General features: G+C 41.3%; 2 protein-coding genes across 3 annotated transcripts in view; one reads left to right on the top strand and one right to left on the bottom strand.

Annotated features, from left to right (window-relative positions):
• SHC4 (SHC adaptor protein 4) overlaps positions 1 to 23,286 on the top strand; it is a 40,914-nt gene that overhangs the window by 9,498 nt on the left and 8,130 nt on the right. For both annotated transcript variants that reach the window (XM_089538957.1, XM_089538958.1), the window contains exons 2-5: positions 6,131 to 6,201; positions 16,586 to 16,649; positions 21,841 to 21,960; positions 22,681 to 22,734. In XM_089538957.1, coding sequence (XP_089395083.1) covers positions 6,131 to 6,201; positions 16,586 to 16,649; positions 21,841 to 21,960; positions 22,681 to 22,734 — 309 coding nt within the window. The remainder of the gene's footprint in view (positions 1 to 6,130; positions 6,202 to 16,585; positions 16,650 to 21,840; positions 21,961 to 22,680; positions 22,735 to 23,286) is intronic.
• LOC149307336 (uncharacterized) lies at positions 10,478 to 15,497 on the bottom strand. The gene is made up of 2 exons (XM_089538960.1): positions 15,147 to 15,497; positions 10,478 to 12,158 (listed from the first exon to the last, which is right to left on the bottom strand). Exons 1-2 carry the CDS (start codon positions 15,378 to 15,380, stop codon positions 11,790 to 11,792), a joined length of 603 nt encoding a protein of 200 aa, XP_089395086.1. The 5' UTR covers positions 15,381 to 15,497; the 3' UTR covers positions 10,478 to 11,789.

Genomic DNA, 23,286 nt, shown 5'->3' with positions numbered 1-23,286 from the left:
CCAGCTTGGCATTCATTCCTATGGTTATGCTTACTCAACTTTATTTTTTCACAGTCAGTTCAGTCAATTTCAGAATGACTGAGATGAGACTCGATCAGTAGTCTGATTTTTGGGATCTCCCATGGTTCAGTTTACACACTTATCAGATACTGAACTTTCAGCTGCTATGGAAGGAAACTATACAATACCACTGTTGCTGTGCATCCTCATTTTCTACGTAGGACAACGCTAGGGTGAACTTATCATGGGGTTTTGCTTTTGTCTTTCCCTGAGGCTGAGAGAATGCAGTTAACCCAAGGTTATCCAGTGGGTTTCCATGGCTCAGTGGGGATTCAAATACTGGTCTCCAAAGTTGTAGTCCAACATTCAAACCACTACACCACACTGGCTCTTCTAATACATCACGTATTGTTGGAGTCTCCCTCCTTGGAGATCTTTAAATAGATGCTGGATGGCCATCTGTCAGGGATGCTTTGATTGCGAGTTCTTGCATGGCAGAGGGTTGGACTGGATGGCCTTTGTGGTCTCTTCCAACTCTATGATTCTAACACACTGGTGACTAATGTTTTCCTCTTATAATTCTGTCAGAGGTAATTTTTTTTGAGATAAGAATTACAGTGTTTCTTCTGCTTCCTTGGTTTCTTATAAATCATTAAAAATCAGCTGTTACCTTAAAAGATGGTGGTGGGGACTTGGGGACCCCACCAACAGTATCAGCATTTCCTTGGTATTGGGGGGCGGGGGATTATTAGCTCAAAAGGAGGCCTGCAAGAAGTGGGTAATTTAGGACATCTTTTTTACCTATTTACACCAGTACTAACTGCAGAGAGACTCCACAGAGTTTTATTTAGAAACGTGCAAAAATGCATGCATGCAAATGCACAAAACGATGCAAGACTAATAGAAAGAAAGGTATGAAAAGTTGGCTACTAGGTGATCAGGAATTAGAGGTGGTGAATATTAACAGTCCTGAAGAGATGAGTCCATGGAAGACAGAGAGTGGTTCAGACAGTCTGAGGGCAATACAGTGAGTTAGTGGGACCTTATGTGCGCACACAGTGCCATGGGCAAACTGTGAGTTGAAAGCCGCTGGATGAGCACAGCTAGGATCTGGGCTGCATACGGGTTGCATTTGCCCAGCCACCAGCAAGTGCGATAACACATGGTTTTTAAAATTAGATGCACCTTTATCCCTTCAGGGATAAGGCGCTTTAAAGCAATACGATCATCTCCTAAAAGGGAACAGGGGTGTGGAGAAAAGGCAGATTGACACATTGGCAACATCTAATCAGAGTTGGAAAGGGTTTGAGTACCCAGATCAGAACTAAGAGAGTTCAAGGTGGAAGTTGAATTAGGAGTGACATGGGGAGTCACAGTTTACTGGAAAGGTTAAAAAGGAAAGAGAAAGGCTAAAGGTTCTCTGTGAGCCAAGAATATAAGAACCACTTGGAAAATACAGTAAAAGGAATTATTATGCTTTCTAACTGTTTAAGCACATAAACACCATATTAACTCTGAGTATCCACTGAAAGAGAGATACTGTAACCAACTATCTTGTAAATAAAGTTTTCTTTTGTTTTGGTTTAATGTGTGGTCGCTTGAAGTATTTTAAGAAACTATAAGCCAAATGCTACCAGGGGTTAATAATACTTTTATTGCTCCGAATACTCAAAATAGTCGTCCTGTCGTCCTATAGAGTGGCCCAGAGGTAAAGGAAAAGTGTGGGAGTCATTCAAGCAAGGGTTCCGAGTTCAAGGGTCATGTCGTGCAATTTGGTGGCAGCTAGGGAGGTAGCTGTCACATACTGGTGGCAGCGGTGGCACACAGTAAAAAGCAGTGAAAGATTTTGAGAGATTTTGGAAGTGCCATGCTGTCACCTTCACATAAGTGGGATGAAAAAAACCCATTGTGCTGCCATCAGAGAAAACGGTTACAAGAAATAAAGGAAGGAAGGGAAGCAAAACAAAAAGGAGATAGGAACAAGCTAAGAACCCTGAATTCAACAATACAACAGCTAGTGCATAGGTACTTTTGACATATAATCATTGGAAAAAACAGTAATGTTAGGAAAGGTAGAGAGAAGTAGAAAGAGAGGAAGGCCGCATGCAAGATGAATGGACTCTATTAAAGAGATCATAAGTATGGGTTTGCAGCAGAGCAGTGGAGGACAGAGGGTCTTGGAGATGTCTCATCGGTAGGGTTGCCATGGGTCGAGATCGGCTCAAGGACAGTTAACAACAAAAATAATACTGTGTCCAGTTCTGGCCACCACAATTCAAAAGGGATATTGATAAGCTGGAGCATATCCAGAGGAGGGCAACCAAAATAGTGAAAGGTCTGGAAACTATGCCCTAGAAGGAGCGGCTTAGGGAGCTGGGTATGTTTAGCTTGGAGAGGGTGAAGAGGTGACATGATAGCCCTGTTTAAAAATATGAAGGGATATCGTATTGGCAATGGAGCAAGCTTGTTTTCTGCTACTCCAGAGACTTGGACATGGAGCAATGGATTGGAGCAATGGATTTGATAAGACAGGAGATTCCACCTCAACATTAGGAAGAACTTCCTGACAGTAAGAGCTGCTTCACAGTAGAACACACACCCTTGGAGTGTGGTGGGGTCTCCTTCTTTGGAGACTTTTTTTCAGCAACACAATTTTGTATGTATTTCACAGCTTTGAAGAGGAAATAATAAGGCACACTGCTCCCTATCCTGGGGGAAGGGGGCATAATGATCAGTTTTGAGTACAGCTGATTGGTCTGTGCTTCCTCACCCTCCAGCCTGACTAATGAGTAGTAGGAAGATGGGGCATGTTCCATTTCCACAGCAATTTTTGCTTGGTTTTTACATTTTTGTTTTTCCTCACACAAGTATTCATTTTAAGATGGAATGTGACCCTTCTATGCACTCAGCCCACTATGCTAATTCAGTATGTTTCCATCACCCCATATCTGTGTCAACATTTTGAAAACATACAGAGCACACATATTATTGATGTAGCATGTGTGTGCGCGCACACACATACACACACATTTTTACAAAAAAAGATGATTTTGCCCGTTCCTTCCTCTGACACCCTACTGCGCCTGGTGGTCTTCCTTCCAAATACTAACCAGGGATGACTAAGCCTGCATAGCTTTCATGATCTGAATGTTGTTGGACTGAAACTTCCAGCATTCCTCAGCTAGGGGCTGCTGGAACTTGCAGTCCAACAATAGCTGTCTTAATAACTTCACTGAATTCAGTGCATTATATTATGGACCGAACACAGCAGAACAAAGAAAGAGAATTAGAGCTTGGAAAAATATTTTGGACAACAGCTCCCATAATCCCCCTTCTATCTATAGGAACTGTAGTAAAAACTGATCCCAGCTTGTCTTCTTCACTCTAGCTTCCTCATAAACGATACCATGCTGCCTCACCCTTCCCCTGTGTGACATTTTCTGTTTCAGCTTTAACAATTTTGAATCCAGCCATTGCAAAAACAACAACACACAATTCCAACACCTCATTGGCAAGACAACTTGCTATGTTACTTGCTAGACTTTTCCAGTGTGAATATGCACAGATTCTTGCACCCTTGTTGTTTAATTGCACAGATACAATAAAACTTCCAAGACAATGAATTTCAAAAGATAATTCCCACTCCTGATTGGAACGGGTGAGGTTTGTAATTATCTCCTACTTCTCATGTGGGGAGAACAGTAATTCTATTTCCCACCATTCTTCAGGCATGAGAATTATTATTCTGTCATTTCACATGCCTACTCTCTCTTGCTCTCTCTTTTCCCCCATTACACTTTCTTAGGGCTCTGGAGTTTGCCTTACCTTGAGGCTTTTGGAGCCAGCTTTGCCCCTTTTCCTGTTGCTTTCCAGGGACAACCTTACCATTAGGCAACATGAAAAGCTCCCTCGGGGAGCAAATTTAGGGTCTGAAAATGGTTATTTGTTTTTATTCTCCTTTAATTGCCTGGGGTGCAAAGAGGCATTTCTGGGATATTGTTGTTGTTGCTATTGTTGCTCTTAGTATTATTTTGTGTTTCACATCATAAATTGGTGTGGGTACTATACAATTTAGCTTGGCTGAGGTGTGGGAGACATTGTTTATTGATCTGCATCAGGCATCAAAATGTCTTGTGCCAACCCTATCCCTTGCCTAGGAAAAGTACCGTTATTAATGTCAAGTTCAGACATGGACAGATTTTGTTAAAAATCCACAAACGCTTCTATATAAATGCAATGTCCTACTCCAGTTTCCAAGTTAATGTGGCTTTAACGAAACAAAGATAAAGATTTACTCCACTCGGGATAATTTACGGCAAGCCCTAGTTTTGATTTTTCTGCTGTCTCCACCCTCTCTGCCCTAACCTGCTCCCGCCCCCAGGTCTTTGTTCAGTTCAGCTTCCCACGCATATGTTCAGGGTGATCTTACTCACAGTCGCATGATCTCAGTCTATGACTCACCTACTCCTCCAAATCTTTGGCTTCATCAAGGATCGCAAGGCACAGCCAGCTGGTTTCCAAGACTTATGCTCTTAAATGGAAAGAAAGAAAGAAAGAAAGAAAGACAACACATGTGTAAATACTTGCAACAGAGTGTAGATAGCAAATGTTGATTAAAAGACATTTAACTGCAGGAGAAGTTTCAAATATTTGCAACCTTTTGTTTTCATTTACATTCCCATTTTAAACTTTCACTTGGTCCTTTCCCCCTCTTTAATTTACGTCGTCAGCTTGGGAGCTAATTGCAGATTTTTTCCTTCAATGAACAGCTTCTTTCATAGCAGTGAATATATCAATAATTTGTAGTCAGCAATAAACAATCGTCTTTTCTCTCTCTCTCTCTATGTATGATACGATATCTATTGCTGTAGGAGAGGAGTGTTGAAGAGTAACAGGGCTTGCTACAGAAGAAATGTTGGCAGCTTCAGTGGCACTTAGGGTTGCCAGGATGTCCCGTATTTAAGGGTCAGAAAGTTTGTCCTTTATCAGACTGGCAGCTGTCCCTTATTATGGGGGAAGTCCTCTATTTGGAGGTTGGAAAGTTTGTCCCTTGTCAGACTGGCAGGTGTCCTTTTTATAAGTCATATCCACTCTTTGAGGGTTGGAAAGCTTTTCTTTTTATACAGACTGAACCGGATGTCCCCAAATCTTGTATTTTGTAAGTTCTTCATAAAGTCAGAAATGTGTGCATCATGTAATTTAGGAATGTGGAAATTATATTAATTTTAAAGAGAAACACAAGACTAAATTAAATGAAATTGATACTTTCATTAGGTATCTAGGTTGGACACAAACTTATTAATGCATACTTTCTGGTTGTCAATGCTGCATGTCATGAGCAATTGTCACTTATTGCTCTTATGAAAATCTTACAACTAGTCTTACAGCACAATACAACCAGAACTGTAGGGTAAATGCAGTGGCATTGTGACACTCGCTACTCAAATTCATTTTATTTTTCAGAATACTTTTGCTCCTTCACTGTGAAACCAAGCGCTGGATGAGCCTGTAGCCACCTTCTTCATTTTCCCCTTATGCCTTTGGGCCCAGAGGCATGATGGGACAATGAAGATGGCATATATCTGCGCTCTGTGCCAGCACTTTGCTGTGCATATTATTTGTGCCCTTGCAAAAAAAAAAGTGTGTATGTGTTAAAAAAGGCAGAAATAAAAAGAGATCCCTGCATGCTCCCAGGACTGATAGGGAAAGAACAGCCTGACAGTCTACTTTACTATTACCAATATATCCCTCCTTTTTTTATCATTGCTGAAAATTTATAAGGTAGGTTAGGCTGCAATTTAATAATAGATCAAAGAGATTAATTGCTGAGGAGTAGTTTGAACACAGTCTTCCCCATCTAACCTTCTAGTGCATGTCTATGAAAATCGTTATATATATATATATATATATATATATATATATATATATGTCTGTCTGTCTGTCTGTCTGTCTGTCTGTCTCTGGAATCTTCTTAAATGAGGAGATTTTGGAATGATTGTACGCATTACTGTTTTCATCTTTATAAATCATGGAGCATAGTCTGTAAATGTATTCAGATTAGAATCTCTTTCTCTTTATTTGTGCAGATAACTTTTAAACAGCTGTGATTTCTCTCTCTTTCAATATTTAGTATATGGGCTGCATTGAAGTGTTGCAGTCAATGAGGTCTCTCGATTTTGGCACTCGGACACAAGTTACCAGGTATGTAGCTGAAGACTGAAAGCAGCATCTTACCAGACAACGACTTGTTAATTTTGCTACAATGGTGCAGGTGCAGGTTCAGTTCTTACAATTCCATTGATGTTTTAATGCAGTCCTGTTCACATCCTTTGAGTATCCTGACTAAAAGTAGAACAGCACCTCCTACAAGAGCTTTTAAGAGCTTAACGCAGGTGTGGGAAACATGTGGCCTTCCAGATGTTGAAGAGCAACCCCCACATGCCTTAGCAAGATAGCTCATGATGAGGAATGGGGAAGCTGCAAGATCCCACCATCTCTTCTCTCCCACCAGCTGAGTCTATAGAATAGAAACTCCTTTTGCATTTTGAACTTCAAACGAAGTAAGCCAAGGACAAAGAGGGAAAGTAGGAAGAGGCAAGAACAACTGGGACATTTTAAAAGTAAATGAAAAAGTGGGATGACAGAGGATTAATCAGGACTGTCTCTGCCACATCAGGACAGCTGGTAACACAGTAACATCTAACTAATCCTAAAGTCCCTTTGCCAAGACATTAGGATCAGGAGCTTGAGAAGAACATTTAAAAAATCTTCCCAGGGTTTTCCTCAGCTGCAGTATTTCAGTACCCTATCTATTGTTTAAATCCATTTGTACAGAACTCAAGAAAAGGAGATAAAATTCACCTCGGCTGGATAGCTACAATAAATCTTGAAAATGGCCAGGCAAAACATCTAGGGACCGGAGGCATCTGAAATTAGATAAGGCAGACTTTGTCTTCTTGATGATTAGGCTTCCTACTTTGAGGATGCACACAATCCCTTTCTGTTCTGTGGGTGAAGGCAAGGGCCTCCAGTGCTTAAAAGCCAATCTTCAACAGCATTCTTATTCACTTACATCAGGCCACTTTTCTTGCTCTCTCTGTCTGATTTGGAGAAACAATAAACAAAGTGGGCCAGTGTTGTTCCATGCCTGCCTCTCCTCCACAACAAAGTTTCTCGCTGGACTGTTTAGTGGGGTGCAGTACTCAGGCTTGGCATGTAGCTTGACACCCAATATGTCTTTGAGTGTGACAATTGCAGTTGTCTTTGGGTGTGAAATGATTCTTTCCTCGTGCTTTCTTCTGAGGCATGGAGACATATATTTCTCAATATGGGCTACAGTCTAATTGGCATGTCATTCCTCAAGCCCAGCCCAGTCATTCTGAGGACATACAGACACATAGTGAAGACAATTAATTAGCATGTATGTAGCCAATGCCAAGCCATTGATGTGAGATCTGCTGTGTTTATTCTGTAATGGAATATGCTTCTTTGATGTAGCCGGCCCATCTGTGCATTCTGTATATGCATGCAGAGCTCTTGCACTAAGAGACTGTTGCATTAAATCTTGCACAAACATCAAAGAACAAACAGTGTGTGCATATTACCATACATAAGAGCACTATGACTGTATTGTTACATACAAACACACACCACCAGAACAGAAAACAAAATGCTTACCACTTATATTGGACACAGCTGATGAATGTTGGCATGTCATGAGGCACAGACTCAGGTATTGAACAATCTGCCCGTTATTCAATAAATCCATCTCCCCAACCCACCTGTCAGGGAGGGAATCCACAGGGCGACAGATTGCAAGCCATGTGGGTACACAACCTCTGTGTGGTCCCTGCCACATAGGAATGTGGCTGGTCCTCTGCTCCTGAGTTAGGCCTGTGTCCATGTGCTTGCTTTTCTAAGGTCCTTAAAAGGGACCCCTGTGAGATAATCAAAGGAGGGTTGTACCACCTCATTTCCTCTAAACTGGATTTTGCCCGATGCCACATCACCTTTAAAGTGCTAAAGAAGCCAACAAGGGCTTTAATTTATTCTCTATTACCCAGCCACTGTGAAAGCTTCCAATCTGACATTTGATGAGAATCAGCAACTGCCCCTAACTATCTCTGATTGGATGTCCTTCTCCAAAGCCTGTAAAAGCCATGTGGGATTCTGAGAAGGAGAAGGGGAATTGTAAGCAGAAAATGGCATTCCTCTCGTTTCTAGAGCTGCATTTCAGCTGCATTACAGCATTACAGAAATGCATGAGCATTTCTGGGAAGTCAGAACCCTCACTGAACACACTATAGGCAACTGCTTGGTTAGATGAAAAAACAGTCTTAGAAGGGGTCATCTAATCAATTAGGCCCTTCCAACATGTACCTAGTTCCTCAATGGTGTCACCCAGTGCTGTAACTCATGGTGTCACCTGGTGAAACATATCTACCTCCAAATCAAGGATTTGCAATCTATTTCATCTTCTTTTCCACCTTTCCTGTGGCCCTCATGTGCCCTAGACATTTCCAATGCCCCCCCCTCCATCCCCCAGTTGCAATTGACTAATATTAAGATGCTTGTCATGCCTACACCAAAGAAACATAAACTGACAGGCTGAATCTAAACTAACCCGCTTCTTCTGGCCTGGGAGAACCCAGTCTACCCCCATGATAGTAGGCCCAAGCAGGCTACCCTCCTCACTATTGATCTTGCGGCTGGATGCTCATTTTTGCTGAATTTTGTTTTTGATAATAAAGTATTAATTCTCAAACATTAGGGGAAACCAAAAAATAAAAGGAATAAAGGTAAAAGGCTCAGAATTCAAGATTAGAGCCTTTGCAGATGACATTGCAATATCACTAAGTGATCTTATAAATGACATCATACAAGTTTTAGTAAAATTTGAAGAATTTAGTGAAATATCAGGTTTAAAAATAAATAAGGATAAAACGACAATAATAACAAAGAATGTCGGGAAACATGAAAAGCTGTAGCTGGAAAAGTGGTCTGGCTTAAAAATAACAAATAGGACTAAATAACTAAGCACAGAGATTACAAACAAAAACTCTGACTTATTTTTATATAACTATAAGAAAGTGTGGAAAGGTAAAGCAAAGCTTAAAGTAGTGGGCTGGGTTAAAGCTATCATTTTAAGGCAGAATTGCAATGATGGAAATGAATATGTTGCCTAAAATAATATTTGTATTTCAAAATTTAGCACTTATAAAAAAAGTGAATTAAGCAAAAACTACATGTTCACTTGGGACCCATACTGCAGCTGTTGAAATAAATTGAGAGAAACTGGGACATGTTAAAAGTGGGCTATAAAGTGGGAGCAAGGTGGAGAATATCAATCAAATCAAATCAGGCTTATTATTGTTTTCCAAATTATTTGTTGTCCTTGCATTTTTACTGATTATAATTATATGGTTTTATTATAACATTTTATATTGTTTTGTAAAAGAACAGGGTGACAAAAGTAATTAATAATATATTATTAATATTATTATTATTTTTATTGCCATTATTCCCTTCCTAGAAACAATCTGAGAAAAAGATCTCAGCATTCAGCCAGCTACAAAATCGGCATTTTTAAAGATGCAACGAACTTTGCTTCAAGTACAGACAGGGGCCCAGAAGGGAATAAAACAGAGTGTCTTCTTATGTATAGAAAGCACACAGAGAAGCTGAATGGAGTAGAGGGGAAATGAGGGGCAAACTGAAATTTGGCAATAAATGATTGCTCAGCTGCTTCATTCAAGACCCTCTGGGTAGAATGAATAAGTCCAAAGTAAACCAAATAACAAGGGATTTCATTCTTGGAGGCAAAAAGCTAGCAGAGGTTCAGGAACAGCTACCAAATCCAGTAATCTGAAATCCCCATCACCCTCAAAGGTCAAAATTTGTTACCCTGTGGTCTCTATTATTTTTGTTTAACTCATCCAGATGAGGGGGGGGGAGGAAGCAATGTTGAATTGTCCAGAGTCTAAAGCAGTGATGGTGAACCTTTTAGAGGCCGTGTGCCCAAACTGCAACCCAAAACCCAGTTATTTATTGCAAAGTGCCGTGTCTCTCTGGCTTTCTAGTAACAAACTCTGGCAAACTCTGTGCTGGAGCAACAGCACATGTGCCCACAGAGAGGGCTCTGAGTGCCACCTCTGGCACGTGTGCCATAGGTTCTCCATCACTGGTCTAAAGTGGTCCGGGAACACCCCACCACCAGCAAATGTGGTGAAAAATGTCCCCATGTCACAGGAACTTTATTTTATTTTATTTGTAGTGAGGGAACAGCAGAGAAAAGCCCTCCAAGGCCTTTTGGGGGCTATTGCAGACCCCTACTCACTGACAGGACTATACCCCATGATATGAAAAACATTCTGGAAAGAGCAGCTTTTCTGTAAAGAGAAGCTTCTTTGGCCCAAGGTTGGCTTGTTCAGTGAGGTCGGCCAGCAAACCCAGAAAAAGAGACAGGGAATCCATTTCAAAAAGTTAAAACATGCTTTATTTCTAATATAGAGTCTTCCCTTCAGAGTCCACCAGAGAACCCGTGGTGTTTGCCACCTCTCTCATTCCTCCCCACTGTTCCTTTCCATTCCCTCTCTCCTCTCTCTTTTCCTCCTTCTTTTCCTCCCCCCCCCCCCGAGCTTTGCCCTGGGAGCAAAGAGGGGTCCTTCCCCCAGTCCTTGGGCTCTGGGATGGGGTCAGGGCAGTGGCTGCCAGGGTCTGGAACTAGGTCCCTGCCGGCAAGCCACCATGACAGCCTCCGTTCCCAATGGATGCATGACTCACAATCCTTTGCCGCAGCCAGTGGCTACCTGTTTGCCTCCCTTCTCTTGCCTTCACAGTAGGGCTGGGTTAGCTAGTCCAAGGCAATAGGGCTCATTGAGAGAAAGCAGCCCCCCCAGCTCTGTCTCTTAGCCCCATAGCCATACGGCTGGATCAACTCAATCTGCTCAAAGGCAATGGGACTGAGAGAAGGAGCACCCCGCCACCATCATTCTACCTTTCCCCCCACTTGCTGATTTTGCTTCCCTTTTGGTCCTCCCCACTTCCTTTCCTTTCCTTCCTACCAAAATATGAATCTTTGCTTCTCTCTGGACCTCATCACAAGAGCAAAATTTGAAGTTAGCCCAGGGTTGGTCAAAGACAATGTGAAGGCAAGGCAGGAGCAATCAGAAGCCAACCTAAGGGCAATCGGGGGTCATTCCAGGGTTAGGTAAATTCAAGGGAAAAGAGGATTTTCCTAGGCCTGGAATGAGCCCTGATTCGGTTTAAGATTGCTCCTGATTGAAACCCCATGATTGCCCCTGCATTGCTTTCACATTGACCCTGAGATGACTTCAAATGTTGCTTGAGTGATAAGGACCTGAGCCCCAGTGCTTTGTAAGAGCAAACCCGGCCTCACTGCAAAGGCAAGAGAGGGAAGGCAAACTGATGGCCGCTGGCTGTGGCAGGGGAATGTGGGCTATGCATCCAGTGGGAACAGAGGCTGTCATGGCGTCCTCCTGACAGGGACCCAGTTCCAGGCCCTGGCAGCCACTAGACCCCATCTTGGAGCCCAAGGACTGGGGGAACGACCCCTATTCGCTTCCAGGGCAAAGCTAAGGGGGGGCGTGTGTGTGTGACCGTGGGAGCAAAACAAGGAGGTAAGCAGCAGGAGTAGGGGGCATGGAAAAGAGCTGGGGTTGAACTTTGCACACTGTCCAGTTCTCTGGGTCTCCGGAGAAGACATAAACAAATGGGGGAAAAAAATCCTAACAGTCTAAGTCTATTGTCTATAGATCTTCTAAGAAGTCCTAAAAGCCTTTGGGCATCTTGGCATCCTTGGCCGTGATACGGGCGCTTCGTCTTAGGAGCATGCTTCCCTGTTGTTCTGTCATAGTGGTCTTGCCTCGTCCGAGTGCAGAGGGGTTCATTATCGCTGGGGCACTCTGTGGTCTTGGTGGGACGGCTGTACACTGGTTAAATGTCAGGCAGGTTCCACAGGCAGGGGCACTTCTAGGGCGAACAGGGGCATTCTTGATCCCTTGGATGAACACTGGATGCATCATGGCCACCCCTGGCGCTTGCCCTCTGTTCATCCGTGGGCCAACCTGGTTGACCTGAAGGACAGCAGGCTGATGATTGCCATGTAGAAGGAATTGCAGGAATTGCAGGAATCTCCCCTGCCAAAGAAAAAAATCATAATAAGATATGGAAGTTCTTTGTAAAATGAAGCAGAATGCACAATGACTAGAAACATCAATGTTTATCTGCCAAGACACTCCATGAGATCCTCTTTTAAGTCCAATGGGGGATAACGAGAGGATAAAAACATTGTCCGCATAGAGCAATGAGTTGATATGCTTATTAGCCAATTTTGGAGGATGAAAAGAAAGATTATTCAAAGCAGAAACAAGGGAATTGATGTAAAAATTAAATAAAGTGGGGGCCAGGACACATCCTTGCCTTACACCCGTCTTAACAGGAATTGTCTTGGAAACATGTCCTTGGAGACTACATCTAACCTTGATATTAGAATTCTCATGGATCTTAATAAGAAGCAAGAGGAGTCGTTTGTCTATATTAGTGCACAATAGTTTCCCCCGCAATCTAGATCTATTAACTGAATCAAAGGCGGACTTAAAATCTATAAATGCCGCATATAGTGGTTGACCATAATGGAGGTATTTTTCAACAAGATATTGCAATATCATTGCATGGTCAATAGTGGATCGTCCAGGCCGAAAGCCTGCCTGTTCAGCCAACAGAATATCCTCGGACTCAAGCCAATCTAAAAACTTATTTAAAAGGTGTTTTGTGTACAACTTGCTCACCAAACTCAGGAGACTAATCGGTCAAAAATTAGAGGGATCGGATCTATTACCTTTTTTATATATCCGGATTATGATGGCCAGGCCCCAGTCTTTTGGAATGGAAGCAGATCTATCAATGGTCGTAAATAATTTAGAGAAGACCGGAACCCACCAATCAAGATTATTTTTGAGTACTTCACCAGTTATAAAATCAGCACCTGGGGCACGAACTGGTTTGAGTTGGGTGATAAGACTCTTTATCTCTGAATGCGAAACTGGAGGCCAAAGGGAAGAGACGAAACCTCTATCATAAGATCAGCTACTAATGAGTCTGAAGTGTTTTCAACAGAATCATAAAGACTGACAAAGTGACTTTCCCATGTGTGGGCTGGGATCTGGGCTGTAAAATTGTCTGAATTCTTAATAAACGAAGGAGCAACCTCTTTCCAAAATAAGTTGGGATTGTTTGCACTAGCTGACATAATTAGTTTATTCCAAGAGTCTATCATGGCACTCTTTTTCTTTTGTCTTACTAAAAGCTTGTATCTTTTCTTCTGTTGCAGAAGTTCAGATACAGAAAATTGTGTTGGATCTAATTTATACTGTTTGAAAAGATATTTAAGGTGTGCCCATAATTCTTTGCATTCTAAGTCAAACCAGTTCTGATGACGTATCGATTTATATCTAGCAGAATTACTTTTGGAAACGGTTAATAGTGGTTGAAGAGAACTAATTAAAGTATTATAATTAGACAGTATTTCAGAATCCAAATTAGCATCCGCTATTGTAATGGAAAGCCGCTTAATTGATTCACTAGAAAGAAACTTAGTGAGGGTATCAGACAGTTGGGGGGACCATTTAACTCGGGTTAGACTGATATCGTTAGTAAAAATTGAGATCTTATCAAGAGGCAGGGTAAAACTGTCATAAAATTTTAAACACAAGAGGGCTGGAAAATGGTCACTGTCAGGTCTGCTAACAATAGCAAACTTAGAAATGTGAGATATTAAATTTGGAGAGACCCCTACATAATCACCTGGTGATGGTCTGGCACCTACCCAGTGCGTATATTCAGCTGGATGGTCGTCCTTAAAACTTCCATTTAGGATAATTCAATTTAGTTCATTAAAGGTGCGAACTAAGCAAAGACCCTTAAAACCACAAAACATATCTTTAGATTTGCGGCACATTGTCGGGGGAATAACTGTAGGGGAAGGTGGTTGGCAATTGTATTTTGCATACAAAGACACATCGTCAGCACCAATTCTTGCATTGAAATCCTCTGCAACAATAAAATTAGCTGCTGGAGCCTCAAACATCAAATCTTTGATAAAGGAATTAAGCTTGTTCCATACACTTTCTTTCTTAGCACGGCCTTGAAGTGGGGGAATATAGATATTAATCAAATATAATAAGTTGTTTTTTAAACTTCAAAAGAACAGCTAGGGCATACTGCTCCAGTGCAGAAACCTTAGTTATTTGAACCTTAAGTACCAAAGATATCAGCACCCCTAAGCCACCACATAATCTCCCACTACCTTTGCCAGGAATAGCATTTAAACCCATGAATTTATAACCCTCTATAGATATATCTTCAGCAAGCCACGTTTCCTGTAGAAGAATAATATTATGTCTGTTGACAAAAGGCATAAAGGTAGGGTCCCTGCATCTGGGCTTCCAACCAGCTATGTTCCATGAAATAATAGACAGAGGGGACAGGTCAGTTGAATGTCAATTATCTGAGATTATTACAGACTGTTCCTGGGGTATGGAAGCTTGCGATTCATTAACAGTTATATTTCCATTAGGTATATTTCCCTTCTCTGATGCTAAATTGATTAGACTGTCAGATAAACTCTGCTTAATTATCTTTGCTGCAGAGGAATTTGACTTAAGACATCTCCTTTTCTTAGTCTTGGAAGATTGTGGATTCTTGATGGATTTGGGAGGATTCAGTGTTATTAATTGCAAAGACTCACTATGATGATCAGTCATATGATTAGGAATAACTCCTCCATTTTTAATTGTTTCAAAGTCGTAGCAGCCTCCAATAATTCTGGATTCATTGAACTCGCTACTGAATTCTTGGCATGTTTCTTAGGCCTTTTAACATTTGTACAAATTTCTTTTTTGGCTAACCTCCTTTTCTGCTTAATACTATTCTTGACTACCATGTTGTCATTAATTATCCAGGTAAATAACCAAGCTAAGGCACCTCAACAGAAATCTTAAAATATGGGAAAAAGCAAAAATACTAGATAAAATTCCTAATCAGACTATAATTAGAAGAGCACTTAAAACCCACTGCAAAACAGCACTGTCCCCTTCCCTCCCAGCAGACAAAATTGCAATGCTTACCTCTTCCACGGCATCTATGAGTGCATACTCGAAACGGATGATGGCTGGGAGATTGACAAACATCAAATACAGCACTCCAAACATGAGCATCAGGAGACTGGAAACGGCCGTTGAGACCATGAATACTTCTCCACTGAACCACAGCACGTAAAGGACTTGGATTGGACTCTGACCCGTTGCACATGACCAGAGCCATACCAAAAGGATGACGATCAGCCCAGAATAGTCTGCCATGGTTGATTGCCAATAGCAAACTGGACACACACTCTGGACCTTACATTTACTTCAGCTGCAGCTCCCTTGTGAGGTCATGCTGCCTGTCTCCCAAACCCATGGCAACAAGGCTTATTGTTATTTATTCACTGCATGCATTTATACCCTGGCTTTTGGTATCATTTGATTTCAGATCTCTGTCTAGATCGGCCCAATTTTGCTGATAAAAAGCTTTCTTTTTATCTTTGATGTACTTATAAAATTCTACCCGGGCCTTTAGGTAAGGTAGAATAAACTCAATTTATTAAACTTCCGAGTTACATTCGAATTCGGGATGCAGTTAGGTATTATCACATGGATTTTGCCACCTTTGCTGCCTCCTGACTGCATCCAGGCAAAATCCAGCTAAAATCTGCTCTCAAATGGCCGCTTTTCACTTTTGGGAGCTTCCCAGCTTTGCAAATTGGACAGCTAAAGGCGAATTTTAGCTGGATTTTTGCCTGAGTGCAATCGGTAGGTGGCAATGGCGGCAAAATCCATGCCATAATAACCGGCCAATAATAGCATCTCAAATTTGAATGTAATTCAGAAGAGGTAAACTTGGTTTATTAGTAATGTGATAATCTCCTATAATAAATCATAGTAACAAATTAATTAGGACAAAATTCATTAAACTGTCACACCAAAAAGGCATTGAATTAAAGGAGTTGAATGAAAAATATAGCACACATATCCCATTAAAAAGCATGTGGTATCACTGCAAAAACACAAGTGGGGGGCAGGAGTTCACTGCTGTTGTCTCTGTAATTAGGAAAGTTTTAATTTTAATTCTCTTGGGCCTAAATGTCAAGAACCAGTTCTTATTCTTTATTATTGTATCTCCTACTGTAGCTTGACAGTGCAGAAACCAAGGGCTTGGGAGACCAGTGATTATTTGCAGTAGCTGCAGCCAGTGGACATGCTGGCTGGGGAGTATGGGAGTTGTAATCCCAAAAGTAAAATCTCTGGGTTCTGAATTTTGGTAGTTGGCTTGCTAGAACATCATGTAGTACTGATACTTCATAGGCAACCAATAGTTATCTACTGCAATGTGATTTTCTGGAACCAAAGAAAACCCTTACATCTCCAAATGAAGTGTCCACTCTCTGAAATTGAAGTTATAGTAAGTCAGATGGGTAAAGAGTCAATGATTTAAACTGTCTGATCTTCTTCTTCTTCTTTTGAAGGGAAGCAATAAGTCGGCTGTGTGAAGCTGTTCCAGGCACACACGGAGCCACAAAAAAGCGAAAGGTAAATGTGATAACTTTAAAGGTAATGGTAAATGTAATGGGCTAGTGTTTTTTCTCTGTATAGCCTTGCCTCTTTTGATCAGTCTGGGAGGTATATGGATTAGTTTTTCAGAAATATCTATGCTAGTTTTGTTGTGTCTTTTAGTGTCTATTAAATATATTTGTTGTTGTTATGTGCCTCCAAGTAAGTTCTGCGTTATGATAATCTTCTCACAGGGTTTCTTGGCAAGATTTATCCAGAGGAGGTTGCCATTGCTTTTCTCTGAAGCTGACTTGTCCAAGGACACCTAGTGGGTTTCCATGGCTGAGAAGGACCTAGTCTTAGTCCAACACCATTACTATTACATCTCTGTTGCTCTGCTTTAAATGCCTCCATACAGGTTGAGAGGCAGACGCAGGGTGCATCCATACTTCACAATTATGGTATTTTCATACTATTTTAACTGCCATTGTTCTATGCTGTGGAATTCTGGAATTTTTAGTCTGGCTGAATGCTGCTTGGAATAAGTTGTCAAAGAGCTCTAATGCTGTTGTTCAGGAGAACAGACACAATTCAGCCCTGGAGTTAGGTCTTCATAAGTGGACTTACATCTAGGACAATGTTTCTCATCCTGTGGATCGCGTCCCCTTTGGGGGGGTCGAATGACACTTTCACAGGGGTTGCCTAAGACCATCAGAAAACAGTAGTAACATTACAGTTATGAAGTAGCAACGAAAATAATTTTATGGTTGGGGGTCACCAAACCACTGACCTAGGGGCTGCTGTGATGTTACAACATATGGGAGTCCATTGCACAGTGGTAGCCAGTGCAGTGAATGATTTGTCATGGCTCCAATATGCAATGGGCCCTCATGCACAACAGGGCACTTCTGATTTACATCTGGAGACTGACCAGGGAGTGGCAGAGCAACAGGAGTTTCCAATGTGCATCAGAATTGTCAGTTGCATCTCACAAGTGTCCGATGCACATCAGAAGTGTCCATTGGGCATGGGTAGTATCCAATGCACATCAGTGCACATCAGAAGTGCTTGAATGCTTATTGGAAGTGTACAATGTGCATTATAAGTGCTCAGTGAACATGAGAAGTATCCAATGCTCTTTGGTATTGTCCAGTAATGTGCATCAGAAGTGCTCAACACACATCAGATGTGCCTGAATCTCATAAGGAGCTCCTGATACATACTGGGAGCATCTGATGCACATCAGGACACACTTGCTGGATCCTGGCTGAGTATCTTCACAATTAACTAACAGGGTTTTATTGCATTTTTGCAATACACCTACAGATTTATAAAGTTATGCAATGTAGACCATGATGTAGAATCTCAGCTGTCATTTTTAAATTAACAGCAACCCCAGGAGCTACAACTAAATTCCAGGAACTGTCCACAAGTGTTCACAATCCATGAAGTTAGAATAGTTGCTTTCAAAGCCCCATTGTTTTACATTAATTGTAAACATGTAAGTAGAAAGAGAGGCATCCACTTAAAATGGGATATGATTTGACAAGCAGTTCCTAGCATTGCTGAAATGTCATTTCACCTATATCTTCTGCCTGCCATCTCCACAGAGTGAAGGAAAAGAGCAGAATGACACATCCATTCCCTCCAACATTTCACAGATGAAAACAAGAACAATTGGGTCAAGCAACATCAGAGTGTGGTCAGGATGGGAAAAGTTATTAATGAGGAAGAACACACAAGCTAGGAAAGGCTGCAGCTTGCTTCTACCTGAGTCTACTGGGAAGGGCAAGATTGGGTCACCACCATCTCTCCTCTCCCCGCAGCCGAGTTAATGAGTGCAAACTACTTTCGCACTTTGAACTCACTTTGCTCCATTGAAGTAAGTGAAGACAGAGGGGAAAGTGGGGCAAAGGGAGAGAAACTGGGACATTGTGACAATGGCTAATAAAAAGGGGGGAGACAGAAGATTAAGCAGTCCCAACTGTTACCCTAAAGGGTGGGGGACTTGGGGACCCCACCAACAGTATCAGTGTCTCCTTGATATGTTGGGGAAATTATTAGCTCAAAAAGAGGTCTGCAAGAGGTGGGTAACTTAATGGGAATTTTCATCTGTGTATAACAGTACAGTCGGCCCTTCTTATACACTGATTTTTTATACACGGATTCAAGCATCCACGGTTTGAAAATGTTCAAAAAAAGTATAAATTTCAAATATCAAACCTTGATTTTCCATTTTGCTATGTCATTATATTTAATGGGACTTGACTGAGCATCCATGGATTTTGTTATCCACGGGGGATCTTGGAACCAAACCCCAGCGGAAACCAAGGGTCCACTGTACTAGCTGCAGAGAGGTGCCAGTTTCAATGAAAAGTGGAAAGGTGCATGCAAACAATCCAAACCAATGCAACCTTAACATCCATACCAGACGAAGGGAAAGGATGGAAGATCAGATAACAAGGGCATGGTAATTATCAGTCTAGAAAGGTTGGGGGGGGTCTATGGAAGATAAGGATTGGCTCAGACAAAGTCTGAGGGTGGCAAAGTGGGTGAGAGGGATCTTATATGCACACAGGGTCCATGAGCAGACTGTGAGTACCAGGTGGCTATGTCTGGGGCTGATAATTATATCCGATTTCATAGCCCTGAAGAGTACTTGATGTTGTCTCACGGTGTAACAAAAGCTTGGTGGGTTTCCTATGGAATTGACAAAAGGACTCCAGGATAGCTGATAGCTGTAACTCTGGAATGACAAACCATTGATAGGATTTGAGACAACCCTGATTAGATGGACAGGTGGAGGTATGGTTTTTAACTGCTTTGTGATGGGACTCGCTTAATCTCTGTTTGGGAGAGGATATGTGAGAGGACTCATTTAGTCTCTGTTGCAAGAGGATATGAGGAAAGGCTGGGGGAGGATGGAGTAAGCAGCAAACCCATTTAACTTTTATTTTAGTACAGTCTAGGCTTCCTCTACAGCCAGTGTGGTATAGTGGTTTGAGACTATGATTCTGGAGATCAAGATTCGATTTTCCACTCAGCCATATAAACCCACTGGGTGACCTTGCACCAGTCACACTCTCTCAGCCTCAGAGGATGGCAATGGCAAACCCCTGTGAAGAAACTTGATTAACACAACTCTTATAATAATATATATAATCTTTATTTCAGCCAACAGACCATTAGACAACAAAGTGTGTATAAAACGCATAAAACATATAAAACATATAAATAAGACAACTCTGTGATAGGTTTGCCTTAGTGTCTCCATAAGTAAAAAATGACTCGGAGGCACACAACAACAACAAGGTCTCCTTAGGTTAGCGTGACTCCTTAGCTAGTTTCCAAAGATCATCGTGACCTTTTAAAAATATGCCTGACACTAGATTAAATCAGCCAAATTGGGACAGATGGAGGGTTTGTACATCTTGAGTTTCTCATGCTAAACTAAAAACTGTTATTGGTCTCAGTGGTTTGCAGACAGCACTAGGGGAATCTGGTTCCTGTGGTGCAAACCTGAACATACCTGCCATTGGCAATAAGAATGTAATACTCATAACTGGCTTTAGGACTGGATCCTTTGACGATCTCAGTTGTCCTCCATCATGTAATCCCACAGTTCCACCTTGCTCTCCTATCTAGTCTCCTTAGGTAGCTTGGACCCAAATAGAATGTCAGTCTGAGTCATTCTCTCTTCTTTTACTCTTGGATTAAAAGTATTTATGGCCCAACCCCTATTAAAGGAATGCTTGCTCACTATCCATTCCCAGTAAGATTGGACTCATTTTGATCATCTGTTATGCATCTATTGCATTAGTTATGTATCTATAGCAGGGGCAGGTAAAGTGCAGCCCCAAGGGCTATTTTGGGGAGGGGGAAATCCCCAGGTCCCACCAGGTCAAAAAAGTTGGAAGAAAATTGCCCAGAAATAGACAACCAGGAAGGAGCTAGTTGAGAATTTTCTTTTAAAATGCCCAAGTAGTGTATCTTAAAATTACTGTTAATTTTATTGTTAAACTTTATTATTATTAAACTTCATTTACAGCCAGTATGATTTAATGGTTTAAGTGTTGGACTATGACTCTGGAGAACAGGCTTTGAATCCCTATTCGGCCATGGAAACCCAGAGGGTGACCTTTAGCAAGTCATACTCTCTCGACCTCAGAGAAAGGCAAAGGCAAAAACCTCAGTGAACAAATCCTGTCAAGGAGACCCCATGATGCGGGGTATGGGTTGATTATGGGCTTAGGATCACTCTAAATTTGAAATGACTAAGGCACACACTAAAAACAAACTTCATTTATACCCCACTTTCCTCCAATACTGGGATTCAAGGAGGTTTACAAATTAAAATGCAATACAGTTAAAATACACACAAGATCGGCATTAAAGTGGAATTGAACTACCAGCCACATTTAAAAACAGTACAAAATATACTGCTACATACACTTAAACCAATAAAACCAGTAAGCAACCTGTTGAAAGCTCTTTTTAAAAGCCTGTTGGAATAAAAATCTGACTACTGGCAAAAGGATTGCAATGAAGGAACCATTCTATCCTCCCCTGGAAGGAAGTTCTAGAGCAGTGATTCCCAAACTCTGGTTCTCCAGGTGTTTTGGACTTTAGCTCCCAGAAGCCTTAGCCATCTTGGCCAGTGGTCTGGGATTCTGGGAGCTGAAGTCCAAAACACCTGGAAGGGCAGAGTTTGGGAATCACTGTTCTAGACCCTGGGGCAGCCACTGAGAAGGCCCTGTCTCATATCCCTATCAGTTGTGCCTGTGAAGGTGGTGGGGATGAGAGAAGGGCTTCTCTCCTAAGGAAATAAGTTATGTCAGAAAGCCTGAACTTAAACTGTATAGGGCTTTATAGGTCATAACCTATAAATATTTCCTTGCACCCTTTGAAAGGAGAGGTTGGAAATGTTACTGTTTTGGATTTGGCATCTTGGCTGGAAGGTTCTTGGAACTCTCATTCAAAACTGTTAACCTTTCCAAAGAAGGAGTGCTTTGACTGTGTGTTCCTGCATTGCAGAAGGTTGAACTAGATGGCCCTTGTGGCCTTTCCAACTATGATCCTGTAATTTTATGAACACATGTCAGAAGGGTCTGTTTCAATCTAAAGCAGCCTTGTGATAATGAACTTCATTTGCTGGTTTCGATCGAAATACAAAAAACGAAAAGAAAGAAGAAAGAAAGAAGATACATAATAATTTTTGTTCTCTTGACAGCCTCCAGCTAAATTTCTGTCTCCTGTGCTTGGTAAAAGTAATCTTCAGTTTTCTGGCACGAATATAAAACTAACTGTTTCGACAACCAGTCTTACTCTACAGAATGTTGAGACACAACAGGTAAGCGGGTACATTGCATTCTTCATTTTTTACACCCACAGCACTTAATGTATATATTTATGTATAAGTCTAGAAATTTAAGTAAAAAAATTGACCCAAAAAACCTTAGTCAGCTTATCAATGGGTCAGTGTAAAAACAGGAATTACCCCTTGGTGAAAGGCAAGAGTGCTGTCTGTCCTGGAAGCACTGACCTCCTTCTGTTATCTTATCCATCCAGCCTTTAGTTTGAACTCAAACAGTTATGTTACCCTTGACTTTTCCATGAGTCATATTAAAATCTATCATTTTGGCCCCAAAGCTTGCCCTCAACTTATATATGAGGTTGATTTATAGTCGAGTATATAAGGTATATTTTGATCAAGCAGTATCAACTGTAAAGCTAGTTTTGGGGCAAATCTAATCATTTTGCTTTCATTTACAAAGGCATTTATTTATTTAAACAGACATTTGGCAATTAACAGGGGATGCATGTTGGACTTTTTTAGCCTTACTGTTTTGTTTTGTTTTTAAATATTTTGTATTCTTTTAAATAAATGATGTTTTAATATGTTAGATTGTTTTTAAATTTTTATATTATTAGGCTTTTAGCTGTATCTTAATTTAACTTTGTTGTAAGCCACCTTGAATCCCATATCAGGGGAAAGAGGAGATATGAATAAATATTGGATATACAAGAAAATGTATTATTTAATTGCATATAACTATTTTATATTTTTCAGATTATTGCCAATCATCACATGCAGTCCATTTCATTTGCCTCTGGAGGTGACCCTGTAAGTACAGACTTCTGAACATTAAGAACACATTTAACCTTATCTGCCAGTTTTCTATTTTCATCCTTGACCCATTTTCATGTTAAACTGCTATTCATCTTTATGACTGTACCATTGGCACACTGCGACACCGTAATGGCATTGCAAGAACCCGCTTTTCACGGGTTCTTTTTGATCCGCAGGGGAGCCCCACGGTCTGGAGGCTGCGGCTTCCCCGCGGACCAAAACTAGGCACTAGGAGACCATCCTTTTTGGGTGGTCTGTACCCCGCCATAATCATATTATGTATTTGTCATTGAAAATCCTAGGTCCAGACTATTTAAGAGACCGCATATCCCTATACAAACCTGCTAAAGCCGTAAGATCTTCAGGAGAAGGCTTTCTCTTGATCCTGCCAACATCACAGGCTCGCTTGGTGAGGACACGAGAGAGAGCCTTCTTGGTGGCTGCTCTCACCCTCTGGAACCATCTTCTGCAGATGGTTAGGCTGGCCCCCTCCCTGCTAGCCTTTTGCTGGTGGTAAAAAATACTTTTATTCAGACAGGCTTTTTA

Source organism: Sceloporus occidentalis, unplaced genomic scaffold, assembly GCF_023333645.1.
Source record: "Sceloporus occidentalis isolate IW3139 unplaced genomic scaffold, rSceOcc1.0.p SCAF_9, whole genome shotgun sequence".
Lineage (NCBI taxonomy): Eukaryota > Metazoa > Chordata > Lepidosauria > Squamata > Phrynosomatidae > Sceloporus > Sceloporus occidentalis.
Note: the sequence above shows the minus strand (reverse complement) of the source record. Positions and strands in the feature narration are given on the sequence as shown.

Coding starts and splice junctions, on each gene's coding strand:
- LOC149307336 (XM_089538960.1), bottom strand. CDS start 15,380: ATGGCAGACTATTCTGGGCTGATCGTCATCCTTTTGGTATGGCTCTGG. Junction 12,159..15,146: donor TCATAGATGCCGTGGAAGAG/GTAAGCATTGCA, acceptor TTTCTTTGGCAG/GGGAGATTCCTGCAATTCCT.